This window comes from Ovis canadensis, chromosome 14, assembly GCF_042477335.2.
Source record: "Ovis canadensis isolate MfBH-ARS-UI-01 breed Bighorn chromosome 14, ARS-UI_OviCan_v2, whole genome shotgun sequence".
In the NCBI taxonomy this organism is placed as follows: domain Eukaryota; kingdom Metazoa; phylum Chordata; class Mammalia; order Artiodactyla; family Bovidae; genus Ovis; species Ovis canadensis.
In genome coordinates this window covers 79,084,800-79,109,357 of record NC_091258.1, presented here as the reverse complement: position 1 = coordinate 79,109,357, position 24,558 = coordinate 79,084,800, and the positions used below count along the sequence as shown (strand labels likewise).

At 45.6% G+C, this 24,558-nt stretch overlaps 1 protein-coding gene across 1 annotated transcript; it reads left to right on the top strand.

The window, feature by feature from the left end:
* The first annotated feature begins 3,283 nt into the window (after window positions 1–3,283).
* Window positions 3,284–23,110, top strand: LOC138419372 (zinc finger protein 805-like). Its single transcript, XM_069552214.1, has 3 exons — window positions 3,284–3,366; window positions 14,233–14,359; window positions 19,450–23,110. Exons 1-3 carry the CDS (start codon window positions 3,349–3,351, stop codon window positions 20,481–20,483), a joined length of 1,179 nt encoding a protein of 392 aa, XP_069408315.1. The 5' UTR covers window positions 3,284–3,348; the 3' UTR covers window positions 20,484–23,110.
* The last annotated feature ends 1,448 nt before the right edge of the window (window positions 23,111–24,558 follow it).

Here is a 24,558-nt window from a genome sequence, read left to right as displayed (position 1 = left end):
CATGACACCACGACGTGACACCACGACGTTTGCCTTTAGGTGAGAGTAGGGACACTGTGTCTGAGACGGGAAGTGAGAAGTAGGAGTGACGGGACTTCCTTGGTGGTCCAGGGGCCAAGACTCTGCGCTCCCAATGTAGGGGGCCCAGGGTTCGATCCCTGGTCAGGGAACTAGATCCCACATGCCACAAATAAGAGCTGGTGCAGCCAACAAAAAGTAGGAGTGATAAGCAGGAGGATTGTCCAGAATTTCGTATCCTCATGCTGAGTCTGAGATGTGGCAGGGGTGTCTCACGGGAGGTGTCAGGTGTACAACTAGACACACATCTGGAGATCAGGTGGGGGCAGGGTCCAGGTGTGAAGATACTCCTGAGCAGGTGGACAGCAGGTGGACCATGTCAGATTGAGGCCCTCAGGTCACGGTGTTGGTGCCATGAAGCCTGGGAGGGTGGGGAGGGTGTTTTGGTTACAGAGGCCGCTGTGAACTCGTGTCCCCCTCCTGACAGGGCCATATGACTTTTGAAGATGTGGTGGTGTCCTCCCAGGAGGAGTGGGGGCTCCTCGGCGAGGCTCAGAGACTCCTATACTATGACGTCATGCTGGAAAACCTGTCCCTGATAGCCTCCCTGGGTAAGAACTGCGTCCGCACACACTGCCTGTGCTGGACTCGGCCCTTCTCTCTGCTTGGCTCACTCCAGCCTTCCTAGCTTAGGCCATGGACACTGCTTCCTTCCCTGGCTTCCTGGCATTTGAGCTGTGCCCCCCTCCTCATAGATGTTCAGTCTGTGTCACGTGCCCTGAAGCCTTTCACAGAAGGGTTTGTTCTTGGAGGCTTGTTCTTGCTTGTCCACTTCTCCTTTGCTTTGCCAATACTTGGTGCATTGACTGTTGTGCTGGGTGGAAGATCTGTGTTGCAGGTTCTAACCTATTTTTGTGCAGCACCTGCCTCAGTGATAACAGACAATTACGTGGTCAGCATTTGTGGTCAACACTAGGTTTTTTTTTTCAAGACTCTCCTCGAGGTTCTCCTAATAATAAATATTTTTCCTGAAGTCGTCATTGTTTGGGTCACTCTGGGCTGGTGTCTTTGACTGCCCAGTTTGATCTGGTAGGTTAATCAGGCCTTTGATCTGGTAGGTTCCACCCTCACCCATCCTGAGCTGAGGGGCAGAGGCAGCCCTGGGTGCCTGACGAAGTAAACATCTGTCTGGTCATAGGAAGAGGGTTGACAGGATCCAGGGCCTGGTGAGCAGGAGCTGTAGGAAGGCATGATGTCACTGATGAGTTCTAATCCTGCAGGGACAGGTCTTTCCTCCACAACTGTGTTAGTTTTTAGCTTATCCTGGCTGAACCTCACTTCTATCTTCCCCGTTTTGACACTTCCCGCTTTGGTCTATTTCTACTGCGAGTTCATACCCCTGTCCTTTTCTGCCCCAGTGTCACCTGCATCTCTCCTTTCCCTCTCTCCCTGCAATCTTCGCCAATAGAAGTCTGTTCTTTTTTGCTAGTTTTTTTGTTTGTTCACTTGTGGTTGCCACACTGGTGGCATGTGGGATCTTAGTTCCCCAACCAGAGATAGAATCCCCTCCGACCCCAGCACTGGATGGTGGATTCTTTACCACTGAATCATTGGGGAAGTCCCAGTAGTTGATTCTTTTTTAATTTTAATTGGAAGATATTACTTTACAATATTGTGATGCCTCCACCATACATCAACGTGAGTCGGCAATAGGCACGCATACGTCCCCTCCTTCTTGAACACCCCCTCCCACCTTCCTCCCCACGCCATCCCTCCAGGTTGTCGCAGAGCACCGGCTTTGGGTTCCCTGTGTCATACAGCAAACTTCCATTGGCTATCTGTTTTACATATGGTAATGTATAGGTTTCAATGCTATTCTCTCACGTCATCCCACTCTCTCCTTCTTCCACTGTTTGCAAATGTCTGCTGTTTATGTCTCTGTCTATTTTGCTACCCTGCACTGTTTACAATAGCTAGCATGTGGGACAACCTAGATGTCCATTGGCAGATGAATGGATAAGGAAGTTGTGGTACATACAGACAATGGAGTACCACTCACCTATGAAAAGGAACATACTTGAATTAGTTCTAATGAGGTAGATGAACCTGGAGCCTGTTACACAGAGTGAAATAAGTCAGAAAGAGAAAAACAAATGTCATATTAATGTGTGTGTATATATATATATTTGAAATCTAGGAAGACAGTACCAGTAATCCATTCTTAATGTATCTTGGGAGGTACACATTCTTATATACTCCTCGAACACTGAGTAGTCAGGTGTGAATGCATTTTCCAGAAGTGGGGCACATTCTGCCTAGTACACTTGTCACCACCCCAAAATCCTGCTGAACACCTGCAGAAGAGTGGGTAGTTCCAGGCCTCTCCTCTTAGCACAGCACCATATCCCGGCATCCTGTCTTTTTCCCTATTCTCTGATCACAGAGGCCTAGTATTCACAGTAGCCCCTTCTGCCGCCTGTCTGCCTCCCTTGTTTGAATCATTTGCCATGGACTTACTCTCTGATATGTCATAAAGAAATCTGTAATGGGTTTCTGTCCGACAAAAGTCTCCACACACTTGATCAGTACTTTTTGTTTTTCTTTCAGGTTGTTGGCAGGGAGGAGAAGCTGAGGAAGCCATTTCTAAACAGTGTGTTTCTGTAGAGCAAGTGACACAAGACAGGAATCCACAGCCAGACGCTTCTATCTTGAAGACTCTCGCTTCCAGTATGTGTGCCCTGGTAGAGAAAGACGTTCTGTACCTGGCTGACCCTGTGTTCAGGTGCAGAGAGATTGAGAAGACTTTCCTTGGCAGCCTGGGCTTTCTCCAGTACCATTCTTCCCATGATGGAGAGCATCCATGCAGAAGCAGGCAAAGGAGAGAGGTCTCTCACTCTGGGCAAGGACATTACAAGTGCAGTGAATGTGGCAAAGCCTTCAGTAAGAAGTACAAATTCACGGAGCACTGGAGAGTTCACACTGGAGAAAAACCTTATTTGTGCAATGACTGTGGGAAGTTCTTTAGACAGAGCTCCAGTCTTATTCACCATCGGAAAGTTCACACAGGAGAAAGGCCTTATGAGTGCTGTAACTGTGGGAAAGTCTTTGTCCACAAATATAAACTTTTTGAACACCAGAGAACTCACACTGGAAAAAGACCCTATGAGTGTAATGAATGTGGGAAAGCCTTCATTCGCAAGGATTCACTTGTCCAGCATCAAAAAATCCACACTGGAGAGAATCCTCATAAGTGCAGTGAGTGTGGGAAGTGCTTCCTGTACAGAAATAACCTTCTTGCTCACCAAAGGATCCATACTGGAGAAAAGCCTTATGCGTGTAGCAAATGTGGTAAGTCTTTCATCTTCAAAATAAGGCTGCTTTATCACCAGCGAGTCCACACTGGAGAAAAACCTTTTATGTGCAGTGAATGTGGGAAAGCCTATGTCTACAAAGGAAGTCTTGTTGTGCATAAGAGAATTCATACTTTGGAGAAGGCTTATGGGTGTAACAAATGTGGGAAATTGTTTACAACCAGCTTTGCCCTCAGCAGACATGAGAATATTTACATGGCACGAAGGCACTACCAGTGCACCGAATATGGGAAAGCTCTCAATGGCAAAGTTAAACTTGATGAGCCCCAGAGAACCCACACTGGAGAAAGACCCTATAAGTGTAACAAATGTGAGAAAGCCTTCATGCGCAAGGCTACACTTGTTCATCACCAAAAAGTCCACACTGGAGTAAAACCTTTTAAATGCAGTGAATGTGGGAAGCCCTTCACTTACAAAACAAGTCTTGTTGTCCACCAGAGAATTCATACTAGATGAAAGCCTCATGAGCATAGTTCTTTGTAGGCAGCTCCAGGTTCATAAAAAACAGGAAAGTTCACACTTGGGAAGTGCCCTTCTGAACTTAGGCTTGCCTTCATTCGAGTTAACATTTGGTAGCACAGCTTCTGTGTCATAGAGTAGGTGGATGTGCAATTTTTGTGGAGTCACTCAACCTTTTCTAAAGTGGTTAAATCTTTTTATAGTCTCACTGGAAGCACTAAAATCCGAGTTTCTGTTCTTTCCATTCTTGGCAACACTTGGTGTGTTTGGGCTTTCTCATTTCTGTGATCTCATAGCTGTATCCAGTGATTTGAAGTAACATTTTCCTAATGACATGATGCTGAGTCATTTTCCATGTGTTAATTTCCACCCATATATCATTGGAAATTGCTGTTCATATGATTTACCCTCTTAATTACTGACTTGATGTTTCTTCATGGATTATTGATTAAGGAAATATTTACCAGTATTCCTCCAGAGACTTGGTCATCACAGTTCAGTCACATTTCCAGAGAAAGAGTTTTGTTTTATTTTGTTTATTTATTTGGCCATGCTGCTGGACATGAGGGATCTTAGTTCCCCAACCAAGGATCAAACCTTTGCCTCTAGCAGTGGGAGCGCAGAGTGCTAGCCACTGTACCACCTGAGAATTCCCAAGATGCTTTAATTTTAGTGTAGTTTAATTTGTCCATTTATTCGTTTACTGATTATTCTTTTGGTGTTGTAAATAAGAAATATTTCCCAAATTTAAAGACAGAATTTTTCCTATATTTCCTTCTGTAACTTTAAATTTAGGTTTCTTAATGATATTAATAAGCCATCCTCAGTTGATTTGGAAAGTTATTTTTTTTAAAAATATGGATACCCAATTGCTGCAGTGATATTGATTTAAAATAGTATAGCTTATTTCTTGAATTGCTTTAGTATCTTCATGGAAGGTCAATCATGTCTATATATGTCTATTTCTGGACTTTCTCTTCAGTTGCATTTATCTACTTTATTTATGCCAATACTTTCATGTGTTGAATAATTTATTTTTAACAATAATATGTCTTGATCTCAAGGTTGTGTACTCCTTGGACTTTCTTTATCCAAGTTATTATGGCCATTCTTGGTCCTTTAGCTTTCCATAGGAAGTTTGTTTGGCTGCTCAGCATATGGGATCTTAGTTCTCTGAGGAGGAATTGAACCTGTACCCTTGGCAGTGGAAGTGCAGAGTTCTAACCACTGCATCACCAGGGAATTCCCCAATATAACATTTAGAATCCACTTTTCAATTTGTGCATAACAAAAATTCCCGCTAGAATTTTGATTGGAATTGCATTTAATCTTCAGTATGGTGAAAGTGAAAGAGGAGAGTGAAAAAGTTGGCTTAAAGCTCAACATTCGTAAAACTAAGATCGTGGCTTCTGGTCCCATCACTTCATGGCAAATAGATGGGGTAACAGTGGAAACCATGTCAGACTTTATTTTTAGAGACTCCAAAATCACTGCAGATGGTGATTACAGCCAGGAAATTAAAAGACACTTACTCCTTGGAAGGAAAGTTACGACCAACCTAGATAGAATATTGAAAAGCAGAGACATTACTTTGCCAACAAAGGTCCGTCTAGGCAAGGCTATGGTTTTTCCAGTGGTCATGTATGGATGTGAGAGTTGGACTGTGAAGAAAGCTGAGTGCCAAAGAATTGATGCTTTTGAAGTGTGGTGTTGGAGAAGACTCTTGCGAGTCCCTTGGACTGCAAGGATGTCCAATCAGTCCATTCTAAAGGAGATCAGTCCTTGGGGTTCTTTGGAAAGACTGATGCTAAAGCTGAAACTCCAATCCTTTGGCCACCTCATGCGAAGAGTTGACTCATTGGAAAAGACTTTGATGCTGGGAGGGATTGGGGGCCGGAGGAGAAGGGGACGACAGAGGATGAGATGGTTGGATGGCATCACTGACTTGATGGACATGAGTTCGGGTGAACTCTGGGAGTTGGTGATGGACAGGGAGGCCTGGTGTGCTGCGATTTTTAGGGTCGCAAGGAGTTGGTGACTGAACTGAAATGATGGTGGCGCAGTGGTAAAGAATCTGCCTGCCAGTGCAGGGGACCTAAGAGACTTGGGTTCCATCCCTGGGTTGGGAATATCCCCTGGAGTAGGAAATTGCAACCCTGTCCACTATTCTTGCCTGGGAAATCCCATGGACAGAGGAGCATTTTGTGCTACAGTACATGGGGTCACAAAGAGTCAAACATGACTGAGCAACTGAGCACACACACACACATAGAAGAAAGACTGTGTCCCAATCTATAAGCATAACGTTTTATTCAGATCTTTAATTTTGTTAGCAGTGTTTTTTAGTTTTCCCTTTGTAGATCTTAAACATTTCCAGGTATTTTCTACATGTGATGATATTGAATGGAAAAATATTCAATTTGTGGATTGTTCATATCTATTACACTTAGATATCAAAGTAATGATAGAAGTGATCCTTCTTGTTTTTGTGTTTTGTTTTTTTTCCTTGTTTTTTTTTTTTTCCCCCCCTCTCTCTCTTTTTATTTGGATGGCTTGTGAAATCTCAGTTCCCCAACCAGGGATTGAACCCAGCCCACAGCAGTGAAAGTGCTAACCACTAGGCCACCAGGGACCTCCCTAGTAGTGATCTTTCTTAATCTTGTAAATAAAGAACATCTACATAAAGCTATTAGAAAGACTACCTTTGAATCATTGTTAAAATATCCGCATTAGAATAAAAGGAGGACAGTGGGTTCTAGTGTCATCCTGGAGTTCCGGTTTCATTCAATAAGGCAAAATAGTGACTGCAGCAATAGGGAAGGATGAAATAAACCACCTCAAATATGCCCTCAGTTTCCATCTTCACTAGAAGTCCAAATATGGACACTCAGTTTAGTGCCTCAACCCATCATAAACGCCTAATTTTTTCATCGTCCATTTTCTGCCCTTCTTAACCTCCTTAGGCCCCATCACCATCCATTATACTATGCAACTTAATGTCATAGATGAGCTGCTTATTGTATTTTCTAACAAATACAGAGTAAGTTCCAGTAGGAAAATATGTGTTTACGTGTTGTATACTAATGCATTCCATCTTCCTAGATATATGTCTGAAACACCAACACATATTGATGTCTTGAAATAGATAAGATGAAAACACACATTTCATGTTCATTTGCAGAACTGTGGCTATATTTGCCAACTCTCACCCTGCTTTTTCCTGTATGTTTCTAGAAACTTGTCCATTTCTTCTAGGTTGTTGAATTTATTGGCTTATGACTGTTCATAGTATTTTCTTAGGATTTTTTGTTTGTTTTTCTATAGTATCAGTTGTTACTTCTCCTCTTTGATTTCTTGTTTATCTGGGTTGTCTCCCTTTTCTTTTTGGTGAGCCTGACTAGAGATTTTTTTATTTTGTTTACCTTTTCAAAAAATTATCTCCTGGTCTTATGAATCTTGTCTTTGAAAAAAAAAAAAAAAACAAAATACCTGCTTTATTTATTTCTTTTACATTTATAATTTTGTTCCTTCTGCTGACTTTGGGGTTTGCTCTCTTTCTTTTTTTTCCTAACTGTTTTAGGCGGTTGGTTAGGTTGATCTTTTGAGATTTTGTTTGTTTCTGGAGGAAGGCCCACCTCACTATGAGCTTCCCTCTTAGAACTGCTTTTGCTGCATCCAATAGACTTTTATAAGGCTGTGTTTTCATTGTCATTTTTCTTGAGGCATTTTCTGATTCCCTGCCTGATTTTATCATTGACCCGTAGGTTTTTTAGTAGCATTTTGCTTAGTCTCCATGTAATTGGGTTTTTGTTTTTCCTCATTTTTATTTCTGTGATTGATTTTCTGAGTTTATATTACCATGCTCTGAAAAGATGCTTTAACTTTCTGTCCTCTCAAATTTATCAAGGCTTGTTTTGTGAGGTTGTGTGTAGTCTATACTAGAGAATGTTCCATGCACACTTGAAAGGAATATATGTTCTGGTTCTTTTAAAAAAAAAAAAAAATCCCAGGAAATGAAAGTCCAGGGCTGGACTGCTTCACAGAGGAGTTTTACTAAAGAAGTTTATATAAAGAAGAGCTAATACGACTTCTCAAACTGTTCCAAAAAACTAAAGAGGATGAAACACACTTAAATTTATTCTACAGTGTCATTCATTATTGCCCTGATACCAAAACCAGTCAAAGACACTATAAAAAAGAAAATTAAAAGTAGGGACAGGGGATGAATTCTGATCCTGAGTGGTGTTTGAGGTTGAAACCCTAGTGCATGGTTTGACTGCATGACTTGTGGTTTTGTTCTGTCTTTGAAAAACAACTCAGTTTCTTGTTAGAAACAGGCTATGGCCAGATTTAGTCTGATTCTGCAGTTATACATCTCAGGCAGTTTTCCTGGCCTTCGCTTATATTCTTATGGAAGAGAAACCTAATATCACTGACATGATTCACATGATTGATATCTTAGGTTTTGACCAAACATATTCTGCCTAAGGTTGGGTTTTGCAGAAGCAGAACCTGACACAGAGTTCAACGACATATAATTTATCTAGAGGAAATTAATATGAGAAGTTTAATGACTGAGTACAAGCAAAGGAAAAGAGCTAGCAAATCAGGTACAGCCTGATTTGAAATCTCTTATCTGAAATCTACCTTTTGGAGATCAGGAATGTGAATGGTAAGTACCACGTTTATTCCACCTTAAGAAAAAAGAGCATCTTTTTGTAGCTTCAGACAATCCTTTAATATTTCCCAGATATCCTGCTGTTTATTTTTTCTAAAACATTAGATTTACCTGTAACTGCAAGAATCCAGGTATGTGACATTTTACTTGGCATTATTTCTGTACATTAATTTTTTCTCTTGGGGAGTCTGGATTGCATAGCTCTGATCATTCTTTAAAAATCAGCCCATCAAAGAATAAAACATCTCACTTGTTTTGCCAAAAGAAAAGTCAGGGCTTCCCTGGAGGCTCTGGAGTGGTAAAAATCCACCTGCCAAAAAATAAAAAAGAATCCGCCTGCCAGTGAAGGAGACATGGGTTTGATCCCTAACCTGGGAATATTCCACATGCCCATGGAGCAACTAAGCCTGTACACCACAACTGTTGGGCCTATGCTCCCCAAGAGAAGCCACTGCAATGAGAAGCCTGCACACCTCAACTAGAGAGTAGCCCCTACTCATCAAAACTAGAGAAAAGCCCACACAGCAGTGAAGACCCAGCACAGCCAAAAAAAAAAGTAAATAAATAAAGTCATTTAAAAAAATCAGAGTATCAGAGTCCTACATTCAAATGCCTACAGCCTGTCTCACTTGGGTGTTTGATAGATTCTAAGATAAAATATGTTCAGAAGCAAATTTTAAATATTCCCTTCTAACCGCCTCCATCTATACCACCACCACCCTTCCCATCTCAATGACTGATAAATCTATCCTTCCGGCTTAGATAGAAACCTTAAGTCATCTTTTTTATTGTAGTGTTAGGCTGACTAGGAGATGGAGAAGTCATGTTTTGATCTGATGACATGAAGCTGTGTAAGCACAGCCATGTGCAGATCTTCAGTAATAAAGACACTATATAATGAAAACATGTGGCATCTTAGAGTGAATTTTCATTGAATAAGGACGAATGTACAGAATGAAGTGATGGTGCATAATCTTGCTATCAGATGGAAACTGGTGAGCAATCACCTTTCACAATCTTCTCAGAAATAATTTCAAATCCTCTGGCAGATAGCATTGCCATTACACCAGCCTGAAATAAAAAAACATTATGTTTATCTGAGTTCAGGAGGCCACTTTGGACACATTTCTACCACTGCAGGAAATGTCTTGCAGAAAATGCAATTTGGTAAACTTCCTTTTCAAATAGATCTCAGGTGTCATCACCACTAAAAGAAATAAACTTGCCTTGTAATGTGCAGTGAGAAATGCTATATTGATATAACAGATGGGCTGGATAGGAATACAATCGGTGAGTATAGAGGCAGGGAAAATGTGTTTTTTGAGGGAAAGGGAGACAGCATCTTGGCCACATGATTCAAGGCTGCCTGATATCTCTGCCTTCCTGTCTATGAAGTCTTTTCCCTGTGGTCCATCACTGGTGTTGGAGTTCACAGAATGACCTTCAGGCTTCTGTCTCCTTGTGTTGAAGAGCAGCAAGATAATGCTTATCAGGTCCAATCTTTGAATGGATGCACTTTTTCTCTCTCTCTCTCTTTTCTGCAGCACCACACGTGGGATCTTAGTTCCCTGATCAGGGATACACCCGAGCCCTTTGCACTGGGAGCACAGTGGCTCAGTATTTTGGACCACCAGGGAAATCCCTGAATTTGCTTCCACTCTGCGTATCATGGTCCAGCGTATCCCTCTGAGATTTTAGCCTTATGGCACATGAAATAACACGTTTAAGAATTTTCCTTAGCTGCGGAAGATACTACACGGAGACGGGGTGGTGGCCATTTAAGAAGACGCCAAGAGCCGCTTCTTCCAGCCCCGCACCCTTCTCCTCCCCGCCCCCCGCCCCCCGGAGCCCGAGGATGTCATTTTCCAGAGCCCTTTACGCGGGTACTTAGAATCCTCGGCAGAAATTCCCAGAACCGCGCCCTTCGAAGTACCCGGACGGGTGGCGGTAGCCGTGTTACCCAGGAGGCTCCGCGGCAAGAGGCGGTTGCTCTGGACCAATGATTGTGCAGGACCGGGATCCCGCGTTGCACGAGACTTCCGGTGGCGTCCTCGCTGGGGTCTCGTTGGCTCCGCCTGAGGCGTGCTTAGCTTCGCGGGCACGTTGGAGCCTGTCAGCCTACTCGAGGCTGGAGCAGAGCGAGTGGGGAAGAGCCTTCCTCCCCGCGCTGCCCCGCAGTCGAGTCGAGGGTGGGCGTGGTGGGGGTGGTGCGGCCGTCGGAACCCTCCGTGGTTCCCCACCTTGCGTGGCCTGGGGGCCCTGCGCAGGGCACCATGGCGGCCCTGGCGGCACAGACCTACCCGGCACCGGTGAGTGGGTGGCCCCTCAGGCCCTTTGAACCCCCCGCCACGTCGTCCCAGTGCCTCCATAGAGGGGAAAGTGTTGCCCAGGGTCTCTTTGCTTCCCCTAACTCTGGGGACTGTGGAGGCTGGTCAGTCAGTCCAGGCCGGGGTTGATATGGACGGGTTCCCAGTGCAGTTGATCTGTCCAGGGGTGTCCCAAGCACATGAACCGCTAGATGAAAATGCTGGAGGTGAGGCTGAGCGGCATTAAGTTGTGACTCGCATAGCCTGTTGGAAACCGTGGAGAAAGGTCTGGAGTGGCGGACTGAAGAAAGGATCCACTTGTGAGGTTGGTGGGCACCATGGAGGATTTGGAGGCAAGGAGGGAAGGAAGCTGATCCAGATTTTAATAGGTGTCCTCTACATGTCGACTGGAGTCGCCAGTGAAGGAGAGGGCTCCCTGTAACCCCCACACATACGTGGAGCCCTCTGTGCCATCCTCCATATGTGTATTGCAGGTGTGCAGAACGAACTTTAGAGCCCGTATCCTGGGTTCAGCTCCAGGGTCTGTCCCTGCCCACTAATGGGGAATGTTGCTAAGTCCTGACTCTCCACAGTTTCATGTGCTGTGAAATGGGGTCAATCCCAGTATATTCTTCCTGGGTTCTGGTGAGAGACGAGTAGGGCAGGGTGTGAAAAGCACTGACGGCAGCACAGTGCACTCAGAGACGCCCAGGAAGTGCTAGCTGTGGCTCTTCCGTCACTCTGATTTCTAGGGTCGAAGGAGGTCTTCTCCCCTAGGCTTGTCCTAACGGCAGTGCTGAAGAGATGGGGTCTCAGACCTTCTCTGTCCCTGGACACCTGAATGGAGCGCTTTGAGGAAAGCGCTCAAGCAGCAGGATGGAGACTTCAGTGTGTGTTGTGTCCGTGCCCTTCCCAGGGCTGTGACCTTGAGCAGGTCTCATCACTGCCCTTGTCTCCCATACCTTGGGGTTAATGAGGGTATTAACATTTCCTTCTCCTGGCTTACGGTGATCAGAGAGGGTGTTCCCCAGGATCCAGCCAGGTAGCATCGCTCCAGACACTTCAGGAGCAGAGCCCCTGTCCTGAGATGATCTTAGGGACACCCCCCCCTCCCCGGGGAATCAGGTCTTGGGGTTCCCCTGGTCTCAGGCCTGTGTCCAGGTGAGGCCTGCAGGAAGGAGAGCCTGGGGACAGATGCACAGTGTGTGCAGCAGTTTCAGAATCAGGATGCTCAGTCATGTCAGACTTCGTTCACTCCTGTGTCCCCATGGACTGCAGGCCGCCAGACACCTCTGTCCATGGCATTCTCCAGGCAAGAATACTGGGATGGGGTGCCATTTTCCACCCCAGGGGATCTTCTCGACCCAGGGTTTGAACTTGCATCTTGCATCTCCTGCATTGGCAGGCAGGTTCTTTACCACTAGCACCACCTCACTGCTCCTCTGCCAGGAGGACCCTGGGGTGGGCTGAGAGCCAGGAAGGTCACTGGATTCATCTTGGCAGTTGCCATCTGTTTATGCAAAACTAGATTGCCATTTTCAGCAGCAAATTCATCCTTCTATTAAAGACATTTCCTTTTATGTGAAAAGTGAGTTGATTAAAGATAGGGTGATGGTGCCTTGTGGGAGCCTTTGAATGTCAACACACAGCAGGCCCCAGAATTCTCTCCAGCGTGTGACACTGTTTGCTCTTGTCACAGCCCCAGTCACCACCAGGAATTGTCTTGTGTATTTGCTTTTTGTTTTTGTGGCCCCCTCATCAGAGAGGGCTTTTCACATTTGCTCCCAATCTATGTGCATCCTTGATCCCTGATAGCTCAGTTGGTAAAGAATCCACCTGCGATGCAGGAGATCCCGGTTCGATTCCTGGGTTGGGAAGATCCCCTAGGGAAGGGATGGGCTATCCACTCCAGTATTCTTGGGCTTCCCTTGTGACTCAGCTGGTAAAGAATCTGCCCGCAATGCAGGAGACCTGGGTTCGATCTCTGGGTTGGGAAGATCCCCTGGAGAAGGGAAAGGCTACCCACTCCAGTATTCTGGCCTGGAGAATTCCATGGACTGTATAGTCCAAGGGGTTGCAAAGTGTTGGACATGACTGAGCGACTTTCACTTTCACTTTCTCTAATCTTCCCACTGTTTTCTTTTTCTTTTTATTAATTTTATTTATTTATTTATTTTTGACTGTTCTAGGTCTTTGTTGCTGCACAGGCTCTTTCTGCTTGCGGTGAGCCAGGGCTACTCCTTTTTGTGGTGTGCGGGCTTCTTATTGCAAATGCTGCTTTTGTTGCAGAGTCCGGGCTCCAGGCACTGGGACTTCTGTAGTTTAAGCACATGAGCTCAGTAGTTGCAGCTCCTGGGCTCTAGAGCACAGAATGAGTGTGACGCCTGGGCTTAGTTGTTCTGAGGCATGTGGGATCCTCTTAGACCAGGGATCAAACGGGTGTCTCCCGCATTAACAGGCGGATTTTTTACCACTGAACCATGAGGGAAGCCACCCCTCTGCCCCCCTCTCTGTTTTCTCATCACCAGAATCCTTAGAGCCAGCTGATGTTGTCTTGCTCATTCATTCAGTTGCTTATTGAGGATCCATGAATCCCTGTTTGCTGCTTTATCCCTGGGCCTAGAACAGGGCCGGCCCTATATGTAACGGGCTCACTAGCTGCTTGTGAGCTAATGGGCGCTCATGACACTTGGAATCAGTTCAGACCCCAGCACGGGCCCCTGTAGCTGTCCCTCCGACTCCCTCTGTGTGGACTGTGTATCCCCTTCCCCTCCCACCCTTCCCCAGCTCACTGCCCTCCAGCTGCACCATCCTCCACTTGCCAGACTCTTACCGACTTCCCAGCCTTTGCCCTTGCAGTCCTCCCCACTCAGGATGGTCTCCAGTTCATCCCTGGGCATTGTTCAGATCTTTGCTCAAATACCACCTCTTCTTTGAAGCAGTTCTTGATAAGTACCGCCTGCACCCATTTGCTTGGGATCTGGCTTTTTTGTGCAGAGCTGTGTGCTGGTTGAGATTTTCCAGGGCCTTAGAGGGGCAAAGAGGAGAAATAATCGTAAAAAGCAATGGTCATAGCGGGCTTTTATGGGGCCCTTGGTTTGCTCTGAGGGACCTTTGTTACCTTTCGTCTCCTTCAATCCCCATCTCTTCAAAATTAGGTTCTGTTATTTTACAGAATGCTTTATAGAAGAGAAACTTGAGGCTCAGAAATGTTGTTACCTGCACCAGGTTACACAGTTCTCAAGTTAGTTGAAACTCACACCTTGTCCCTCCGCCACCAGAACCTGTGTTCCCAACTACAGCAGGCTAGAAAGGTCTGAGGCAGACACCTGAAATAAACAGGCTCTGATCCCATCCAACCACCCCAAAGCACATGATGCTACTCTGTTTGACTTGCCAGGCACCAGTGACCCTCAAGGATGTGGTTGTGACCTTCACCCGACAGGAGTGGAAATTACTGGACCCGACTCAGAGAACCCTGTACCAGGAGGTGGTGCTGGAGACCTCCGGGCTCCTGGCCTCACTGGGTAAGTTTCTCCTCACCTCCGTGGTGGCAGGGGTGGGAGTTCTGCAGCCTCCTTCTGGGTTCCATCCTCTCAAGGCCTGGATGGTGGAGCCACCCGCCCCCTTCGTCCCCCAGCCCATCTTCCTCGCCATGTTCTGGGCTCGCTTCCTCCCACTTGCTCTCCCTTTGTCTCCAACATGGATGGTTGAGCAAGAAGCCTGGTCCTCCTGGTGGGAGGAAGTGGGGCTCCTGGGAGCAGGGTGTCCTGAGGACCTGTCCCCAGGACCTGGGAGAATCCGCAGGCAGATGAGCACCCTGGCTCTGGGTCTCACCCTGGCTTCTCTCTGTGAGTCTGCTTGGGTCACTGTCTTTTCACAACAGCTTTGGGTAGGAATGGCCACCTCAGTCCTTCTCTCTGAGACCCTCAGACTTCTTATCTCTACATTTTCCAGCATGTCTATGTCATGCCCTTTCTGTGAAGGTGTTTTTGTGATAGGAAGTGACCTCTTGCCCCAGCACTCAGCAGGGGCTCAGCCTGAGGGCCCTGTAAAAGATTCCCCTGATAGGGATCTGACTGACCCAACCTGGCTGGGTCAGGTGACCCCAGGCCTGATCCCAGAGACCTGATTTGAACTGGCCTATGGTGAGAATCTGGCATCACCTGGTGAGACACATGGACTTAGATTAATCAGAGAACATCTGTGGGGAAAGTGGGTGTCTTTTCCAGGGGTCCTGTGGCTGCACGTGAGCAGGTTTTGGATTCTGTAGGATGGAGGCTGTTGTGTAGACATTGCCCAAGGCTGGTGTTTGTGCCTTGGTTTCAGGACCCAGGGCAGCATTTTTTTTCGTGCATGGGAGCACTATAATTCTGAAATCTTCCTTGTCCTAAAAATCACACTCTATAGAGAGAGTCTTCATAGTCTTTACAAAACACCTTTGTTCTGTATGTTCACAAACAGGGTATCCCATTTCCAAACCAGAACTGACCTGCCTGTTGCATCCTGGACGAGAGCTACGGATGGTGAAGAGAGCTCTTTCCCCAAGCACTTCCTCAGGTGGATTGCCAAGATCCAGGCAGTGGTGGTCACTGCAGACTGGGAGGGACTGTTGCCTCTGAAATTCTGGGGAAGCTTCTTATTGAGACCTCTCTGGGGACACAAGTTACACCCAAGTTGAAAAGGCCAGAACCAGCTTCGAACAATCATTAGATCCCTTGTGCAGCCATACCCAGGTCCTGTTCATTATATGTGAACAATCATTAGATCCCTCACCCAGCCGTGCCTAGTTCCTATCCCTCATATACCCCGCATAATTCCTGACTGCATCGCCTTCCTGAACTTCACCCCGGTCCACCTCTCTCACCATCTCTCGTCTGCATGATATTGCACGCCCGTGATCTCTGCACTTCTGCTGTGTCTCCTACACCAGCTCTCCCAGCCACTCACTTCACCTCAAACCCTCACCATTCTCCACCTGCTGAAGCCTCAGCCTGTGAGAAAATTCATGTTGGAAAGAAAGACTGCTTGCTTCTCTTTCCCTTCACTCAGTCCTTTCAGACTCATCTGCATCTGATTGCCACTTGAAGCCTTTCTTCTCACCTCCCTCTGTCCCTCCCATGACAGATTCCTGCATTAGAAACATCTCCCACCTTCCTGGGCGTTCCTATCATCTCTTATTCCCGGAACCCCCACCCCCAATCCCTGAGCTCTAGAATGGCCTCTGATCAGTGTGACTATCTGTACAACCAGCTTCTCAGAGGCTGTTTGTAGAAGAAAGGTCTACACTAGACTTCCATTCATCCCCCTTATTCTTTTTGTTTTTTTTTTTTAAACAAGTGTAATTTACACATTTCAGTGTTCATGACTCTTAAGGGCTTAGCTTGATGAATTTTGACACATGAATAAATCCAAATAACTACCATCAGGTCAAGATCCTGACCTTAGGAGGCTCCTGCAAGCCTTCTTAGTCCATACAACTTCTTACAAACATAACCACCAGTAGAAGGAATTTTTACTATTCACAAGTGGGTAAAACAGAACTTCCTAGTGTGTTTTCTGCTTATTTCCTATTGATCATCAGGATGTTTCTGAGATTCATTCAGTTCAATTCAGTCACTTAGTCATGTCTTGACTCTTTGGAACCCCATGGACTGCAGCATGCCAGGCCTCCCTGTCCATCACCAATGCCCAGAGTTTACTCAAACTCATGTCCATCGAGTTGATGATAGCATCCAACCATCTCATCCTCTGTCATCCCCTTCTCCTCCCGCCTTCAATCTTTCCCAGCATCAGGGTCTTTTCAAATCAGTCAATTCCTCACATCAGGTGGCCAAAGTATTGGAGTTTCAGCTTCAGCATCAGTTCTTCCAATGAATATTCAGGACTGATTTCCTTTAGGATGGACTGGTTAGATCTCCTTGCAGTCCAAGGGACTCTCAAGAGTCTTCTCCAATACCACAATTCAAAAGCATCAATTTTTGGTGCTAAGCTTTCTTTATAGTCCAACTCTCACATGCATACATGATCACTGGAAAACCATAGCCTTGACTAGATGGACCTTTGTTGGCAAAGTAATGTCTCTGCTTTTTAATATGCTGTCTAGGTTGGTCATAACTTCTTCCAAGGAGCAAGCATCTTTTAGTTTCATGGCTGCAGTCACTGTCTGCGGTGGTTTTGGAGCCCCAGAAATAAAGTCTGACACTGTTTTCACTGTTTCCCCATCTATTTCCCATGAAGTGATGGGACCAGGTGCCATGATTGTAGTTTTCTGAATGTTGAGCTTTAAGTCAACTTTTTCACTCTCCTCTTTCACTTTTATCGAGAGGATAATTCTCTTTAATTCTTTTTCACTTTCTGCCATAAGGGTAGTGTCATTTGCGTATCTGAGGTTATTGATATTTCTCCCAGCAATCTTGATTCCATCTTGTGCTTCTTCCAGTCCGGCGTTTCTCATGATGTACTCTGCATATAAGTGAAATAAGCAGGGTGACAATATGTTAGGTCCACCTACTCCTTTCCCAGTTTGGAACCAGTCTGTTGTTCTATGTCCAGTTCTAACTGTTGCTTCGTGACCTACATACAGATTTCTCAAGAGGCCAGTCAGATGGCCTGGTATTCCCATCTCTCTCAGAATTTTCCAGAGTTTGTTGTGATCCACACAGTCAAAGGCTTTGGCATAGTCAATAAAGCAGAAATAGATGTTTTTTTTGGAACTCTCTTGATTTTTTGATGATCCAGCAGATGTTGGCAATTTGATCTCTGGTTCCTCTGCCTTTTCTAAAACCAGCTTGAACATCTGGAAGTTCACAGTTCACGTACTGTTGAAGCCTGGCTTGGAGAATTTTGAGCATTACTTTACTAGCGTGTGAAATGAGTACAATTGTGTAGTCATTTGAGCATTCTTTGGCATTGCCTTTCTTTGGGACTGGAATGAAAACTGACCTTTTCCAGTCCTGTGGCCACTGCTGAGTTTTCCAAATTTGGTGGCATATTGAGTGCAGCACTTTCACAGCATCATCTTTTAGGATTTGAAATAGCTCAACTGGAATTTCATCACCCCCACTAGCTTTGTTTGTAGTGATGCTTCCTAAGGCCCACTTGACTTTGGGTTTCAGGATGTCTGGCTCTAGGTGAGTGATCATACCATCGCGATTATCTGGGTCATGAAGGTCTTTTTGTATAGTTCTTCTGTGTATTCTTGCCACCTCTTCTTAATATCTTATGCTTCTGTTAGGTCCATAACATTTCTGTCCTTTATTGTGCCTATCTTCCCAGGTGGCTCAGACGGTAAAAGTGTCTGCCTGCAATGTGGGAGACCTGGGTTCAATCCCTGGGTTGGGAAAATCCCCTGGAGAAGGAAATGGCAACCCACTCCAGTATTATCGTCTGGAGAATCCCATGGACAGAGGAGCCTGATGGGTTACAGTCCACGGTGTTGCAAAGAGTTGGACACAACTGAGCGACTTTACTTTTTCTTTCTTTGCATGAAATGTTCCCTCAGTATCTCTAATTTTCTTGAAGAGATCGCTAATCTTTCCCATTCTATTGTTTTCATCTATTTCTTTGCACTGATCTCTGAGGAAGGCTTTCTTATCTCTCCTTGCTGTTCTTTGGAACTCTGCATTCAAATGGGTATATTTTTCCTTTTCTCCTTTGCCTTTAGCTTCTCTTCTTGTCACAGCTATTTGTAAGCCCTCCTCAGACAGCCATTTTGCTTTTTTGCATTTCTTTTTCTTGGGGATGATCTTGATCCCTGTCTCCTGTACAATGTCACAAACCTCCGTCCGTAGTTCATCAGGGACTCTGTCTATCAGATCTAATCCCTTGAATCTATTTGTCACTTCCACTGTATAATCGTAAGGGATTTGATTTAGGTTAAATCATATTCATTCATGTGGTTGCACTTGCTTGGAGTGATGCTTTCATACTGTATAATATCTCATTGTAGCAATATGTTGCAGTTTATGTTATTCATCCTCCTGTTGGTGAACATCAGTAGTTGTCGTTCAGTCGCTCAGTCGTGTCTGACCCTTTGAAACCCCATGGACTGCAGCACACCAGGCTCCTCTGTCCTTCAGTGTCTCCCGGAGTTTGTTCAGATTCATGTCCGTTGAAGCTGTGGTGCTGTCTAACCATCTCATCCTCTGCCGCCCCATTCTCCCATTGCCTTCAATCTTTCCCAATAGCAGGGTCTTTTTCAATGAGTTGGCTCTTCGCATCAGGTGACCAAAGCATTTTTTTGGACATTAGAAACATAACCACTGTGAGCAGTTATGTTGGGCATATACCCAGAATTGGATTGACTCAGACAAGGGATAGGTGTATATTTAACTTGAAGAAAAAGCACCCAACAGTTTCCAGTGTGGTTGACCTTCTGGCACTCCTGGCAGCCACATGTGAGTCCCACTGTTCCCCGCTCTGTCAGTGCTTGCTGTTCTCTCATCACTCTGTGGCACTTCAGATGAGGTTCTCAGGACCACATACCTCCAGCCAAACCACAGCTGGGTATCAGGGGTCCACATTTCCGTCTTCCTTTTCCTGCTTGCTTGGTGATTTTGTTTCTTCTGTGTTGGCATTACTAATAGGCCTCATTTGTATATTGGAATCCCTTCAGGTGACAAAGCAGAAACCAAGACCACAGAGACTACTGCTTCTCAGCAAGCCTTGTTCAAGGGACGCTTACTTCAGAGGTCACTGACTCAGGAAGGCTGCAGTGTTTCTCCGTTGGGGCAAGCTCGGGAACCGGAAGGAGCGTCAGAAAAGCAGGGAGGGCATTTGAAGATGGCAACAGTCCTCCACAAGGAAACCCTCCCTGGAAACAGGATCCCTGAATGTGGTTTTCTGGGGAGAGGCAACAGTCTGGGCTCAAAAGATTTACAAGATCAAGTCTCCTCAGGAGATGCCCCTCACGCACGTGAGTCACATGGATCAAGAGCAGACCCACTGTTTCACGGAGGGAAGAATTCCTACAAATGCAAGGAATGTGGGAAAGGGTTTGTCAAGAATCGCTTTCTTCTTCGACATCAGCAGATTCACACTAGAGTAAAACTCTATAAATGCAGAAAATGTAGCAAGACGTTTCTCAAGAAAGCAGACCTCACTCTACACTACAGCATTCACACTAGGGAGAAACTCTACGAGTGCAGTGAGTGTGGGAGAGCCTTCAGCCGCAAGTCTCACCTCACGGAGCACCAGCGGATTCACACTGGAGAGAAGCCTTTCGTGTGCGCTGAGTGTGGCAAAGCCTTCAGCCGCAGGTCACACCTCACGGGGCACCAGCGGAGTCACACTGGAGAGAAGCCATATGTGTGCAGTGAGTGTGGAAAGGCCTTCGCCCACCACTCTGACTTCATTCGGCATAATAGAACCCACACTGGGGAAAAACCCTTTGAGTGCAAAGAGTGTGGGAAAGCCTTTAGTGACAGCTTTTCTGTAACTCGCCACATGAGATGTCACTCTAGGGAGAAGCCCTATGAGTGCAGTGAGTGTGGAAAAACCTACAGCTACAGCTCAACCCTCACCACCCATCAAAAGATTCATAGTGGAGTGAAATCCTACACATGTCTGAGATGTGGCAAAGCCTTTTACAAGAAGGCTGGGCTCAATCAGCATCAGAGAACTCATATCGGGAAGACTTCTTTAAAGTAACTATTGTGGTGAATAGTTTGGCCAGAGGAAAAGTGTTCTTTGGCATCTGAGACTATGTACCCAAGTAATACCTTATGTCCCCTCATGTGCTCAGTTTTGCTGTGATTGTGTGTTACCTTTAGCTGTAGCTGAGCCCTTTCACTGAGGAGATCATGTCCCAAGACATGATGTGGTTCTCAGCAGAAGGAGTTTCTTTCTACACCTCAAAGTTCCTTGTTACATGGCCCATGAAGAGACCTGGAACTCAGTTTGTCCCAACACAGGAGTACGTGTATCCCCATGGATGAAGGACCCCTTTCCCTAATGGCCTGTGTCACCCCATCTAATTTTCTGTGTATAGAGGGGTCCACTGTGCTCTTGCTGGTTTGATGGGCAGAAGTCATGAGAACCCCATCTTTCATCCCTGTTGCTCCATGCAGTGTCCTGGGTTATGGAGATACATGGGTGACTGTGACATGAGTCTTGTGACTCATGTCTAGAATGGGAAACCGACATAACACACAGATGAGGTACGCCAGTGTTGTTGCTGTGATAGTAACATGCCTGCAATCCCCATTCAGCATAATGAAGAACAAGGTCAAAACTTTGGCGTGGAGGCCAGATGTGATCAGGAGGAGTGGTCCAGTGGCTGCGAGCTTGGACTCTGGGGACAGTTGGGATGCAACGTTCCTGAGCTGTGCCTATCACCATCTGGATGACCTTAGCCATGTCACTTCCCCACAAGTCTGTCTGCATGTCTGTGAAAGTAGAAAGATGGCTGTTAAACTAATGCATGGGAAAAGGAACAGAAGGTATACAGGACTGTGAGGGACAGAAGAGCCCCAGCCATGTTTGAAGATGGAGAAGAGCACTCCTTGCAAAGGGAACAGCATGTGCCAAGATCCTGAGGCAGGCCAGAGCTGGGACTGTCAGAGGAAACAGCTGAAGACCAGCGGGTCCAGAGGAAGCAGGTGGTGGGCAGTGAGATGGAGGGGCAGGGCATCATGAGACACGTGGGTTGTATTGCAACTGCTCTGGGAGCTGAGGAAGGGACTCACAGGACAGCGGGATGATGTCATTTGTCTCTAAGCCTCCCTTTGGCTGCTGTGTGGAGCACAGACTGAGGAGGATAAAGAACTGATGTTGGAGAGAGGGAGGAGGCCACTACAGTCCAGGAGGATGTTGACAGTGGACTGGCCCAGGATGGTGGCTTAAGAGATGACCTGGGACATGTTAGGAGGCAGAGTTGATGGGACATGTGCGTATTTTGGATGTTGGGATGAGTCTCCGGGAATGACTTTGCCCCTTCAGTCCTGACAGAGCCCTCTGCATCCGTAGGAAACGTGACCCATGGCTTGACAGTGTGTCCAGTTTCTTAGTCACAAGTGTCACAGTTCCCAGTTTCACAAGTGTGGTGAGTGAGGCTGAAGGTCCTTTTCTGGGACACACACAAGTCAGAAAGACTTCTTGTAGATCATCCTGGTAGTTTGGGCAGTTGAATTTTCCATGAGCTTATTTCTCTGACCCAGGAAGGGTCCCAGCCCTGCCCAGATTATATGACTTCAGGCAGGAGGGTGAGGAGAGCAGTGATGAGATCTCCGTCACTTGGGCCACCAATCTCAGCTGTGCTACTCAGCGGTGCCCATAACTCAGACCAACTCAGGGAACTTCTGGGTTCTTGGTTTTCTCCCTTGTAAACTTGGAGTTGGATTAACCATTGGAACCTTCATTATTTGTGAAACAAGCGTGTTGACCAGCATGCCTCACCGGGTTGTTGCGCAGGTTAAAGGATAGTGTTGTAAAGAGCCTATCATATGGCTGGGTGTGTGGATGTGCTTAAAAGTTGGCTGTTGTTACTCACAAGTTACTGCTCCATGCCATTCTCTTCTTTCCTCACCAGGAGCTGTGCTGCTGGTAATTTCCTGATGGCTTCTCAGCAGATTTTATTTCTTAAGAAGCTTAATCATGGGCTCTAGTGACATTCAGCATAAGGTCTTGGTTCTCCATCAGCCAAATTTCTATTTCTCTGAATAGAAATTCAAAACCTCCCTTTAAAAATCTCTTATGAAGGGAATTTTGAGCTGTCCAAAAGTACTGACTGCTAATTTAACTTATCCCATATTTATTTAATGTTACAGTTAATATATATAATTTGAGTTTAAATATGCACTCTTATTTTTTGGATTTTTTTGCATCACTTGTTCTTTTTCTCCCCTCCTCCCCTTTAAATTTTCTATTAATTACTTATAGGTTTTCTTTATTCTAGTTTGGAAAGCATATTCTCTAATTGTGTTTGTTATTGTTTAAGATTTATAAGCACTTATTAAAAACAGTAGAGCACAGAACTATAAGTACTTTTTCTTCTTCGCTACTATGTAAGACACTTACCAGTATATCTGTATCTCAGTCTATGTGTTGAGACCTTGTGTGTTAATTCCATCATTCTAACTCCACAAGGAAACATCATTCATGTTTAATACAAATTATGAGCACTTGTATCCATCTACGCAGGCATTTACCCTCTTGGACCCTCACTGTTTCTATCATTGCAGGTCTTCCATCTGAGATCGGTTTCCAAATCCTTAAATATAAACTTTAGGATTTCATTTCGTGTGTGTTAATTTTCTATTAAATTTCCCATATGGAGTTCAAAACAGTCATACTCTTCTTTTTTTGGCTACGTCCTGTGGCACATGGGAGCTTAGTTCCCTGACAGCATTCAAACCTGTGCTCCCTGCATTGGGAGCAAGGACTCAAGCACTGGAGCACCAGGGAAGTGCCTACTCGTACTTTTTCTTAAAAGGCAACTTTGCTGTGTAAATAGAAATCTGGATTGGCAGCCTGTCTCTTCAGCAGGTCCTTCAGTAGTTCCTGCCACTGTATTCCAGAACCATAATAATACTGAGAATGAGTGCCAACTTATTTTGTTTATTGCCTTGTTGTGTTAGTTTAGGTTAAGAACAGAGGAATGGGGTTTGAGGTTTTCAACTGAAAAGTAGTAAATAGTGCTGAATATGTAGGAGGGATAATGAAATCCATTATCCCAGTGACTGAACTGATGGATTGTACTAGATACTGCATACATGGTCTCCTATCCAGTTGTTTCTTTATCAACACACAGCTTCTCTTCCATGGACCATGTCAATGAGTTTCAGACAATGGCATATGGGCAGAAGCGATTGTGAAATTGTGTCTTCACAGCATCGTCTCATTTTTGCTTCTCTGCTGGGATGTCCCTGTTGGTGTGTGATTGCTGTTCTCACATGCCCCAGGATTTAGTGCTGTCTTAGGAGCTGCAGGTTCAGGCTATCCATGGACTCACCATGTACAGGCAGTTTTAGCAGAGTCCTTGGTGATGCTGATGTTACCGGCTTGGGAACCACTGAGTAAAATCATCATTTAATGTTAGCTCACAAAGACAGTGTAAGCAACTTATCTTTCTAGTACCATTTTTGGGTTGGTTTGTTTGTTTTTCGTTTTTTGCTCTGTTGGATACTTGTCAGCCATGAACCAACCGTTCACTCTCAGAAACAGACATTGACAGAATACCAAAGTATCAGCTGCTCCCTTACCTCATACACTAGACATTGTGTGTGCCTGCTCAGTCATGGCCAACTTTTTGCAACCCCATGGACTGTAACCTACCAAGCTCCTCTGATCATGGGATTTTCCAAATGAGAACTAGAGTGGGTTGCCATTTCCTCCTCCAGGGGATCCTCCCAACCCAAGGATCAAACCTGTCTCCTGCACTGCAAGCGGATTCTTCACTGCTGCGCCATAGTTGAGTGCCTACATTTAAATCCCCAAATGGGAACAGAACCCGGGTCTAAGCAGTGAGAGCACCAAGTCTTAAACACAAGACCACTGGGGAGTACCCTTCCTCATGATTTTTAGTGGCATATTTTTCCTGAGGGTGTGAGAGACTTAAGAAGCTTGCCAAGGGCTTCACAGGCAGGGGTGGATGGCTTTGCCCAACATGGCCGCAGAAATCTAGCGTGTTCATCTTTGGAACGGCACAGCATTGTCTTCCAGGGTCTCGAAGGTTGTTTGGCCTTCGCTATGGAGAATGGGAAGGGTGGGATGCAAGACAAAAACT

What these genes read in the sequence shown, in the direction of transcription:
- LOC138419372 (XM_069552214.1), top strand. An exon ending in CGGGCTCCTGGCCTCACTGG is followed by an intron (nt 14,360 to 19,449) that starts GTAAGTTTCTCC and finishes GAATCCCTTCAG; the next exon opens with GTGACAAAGCAGAAACCAAG.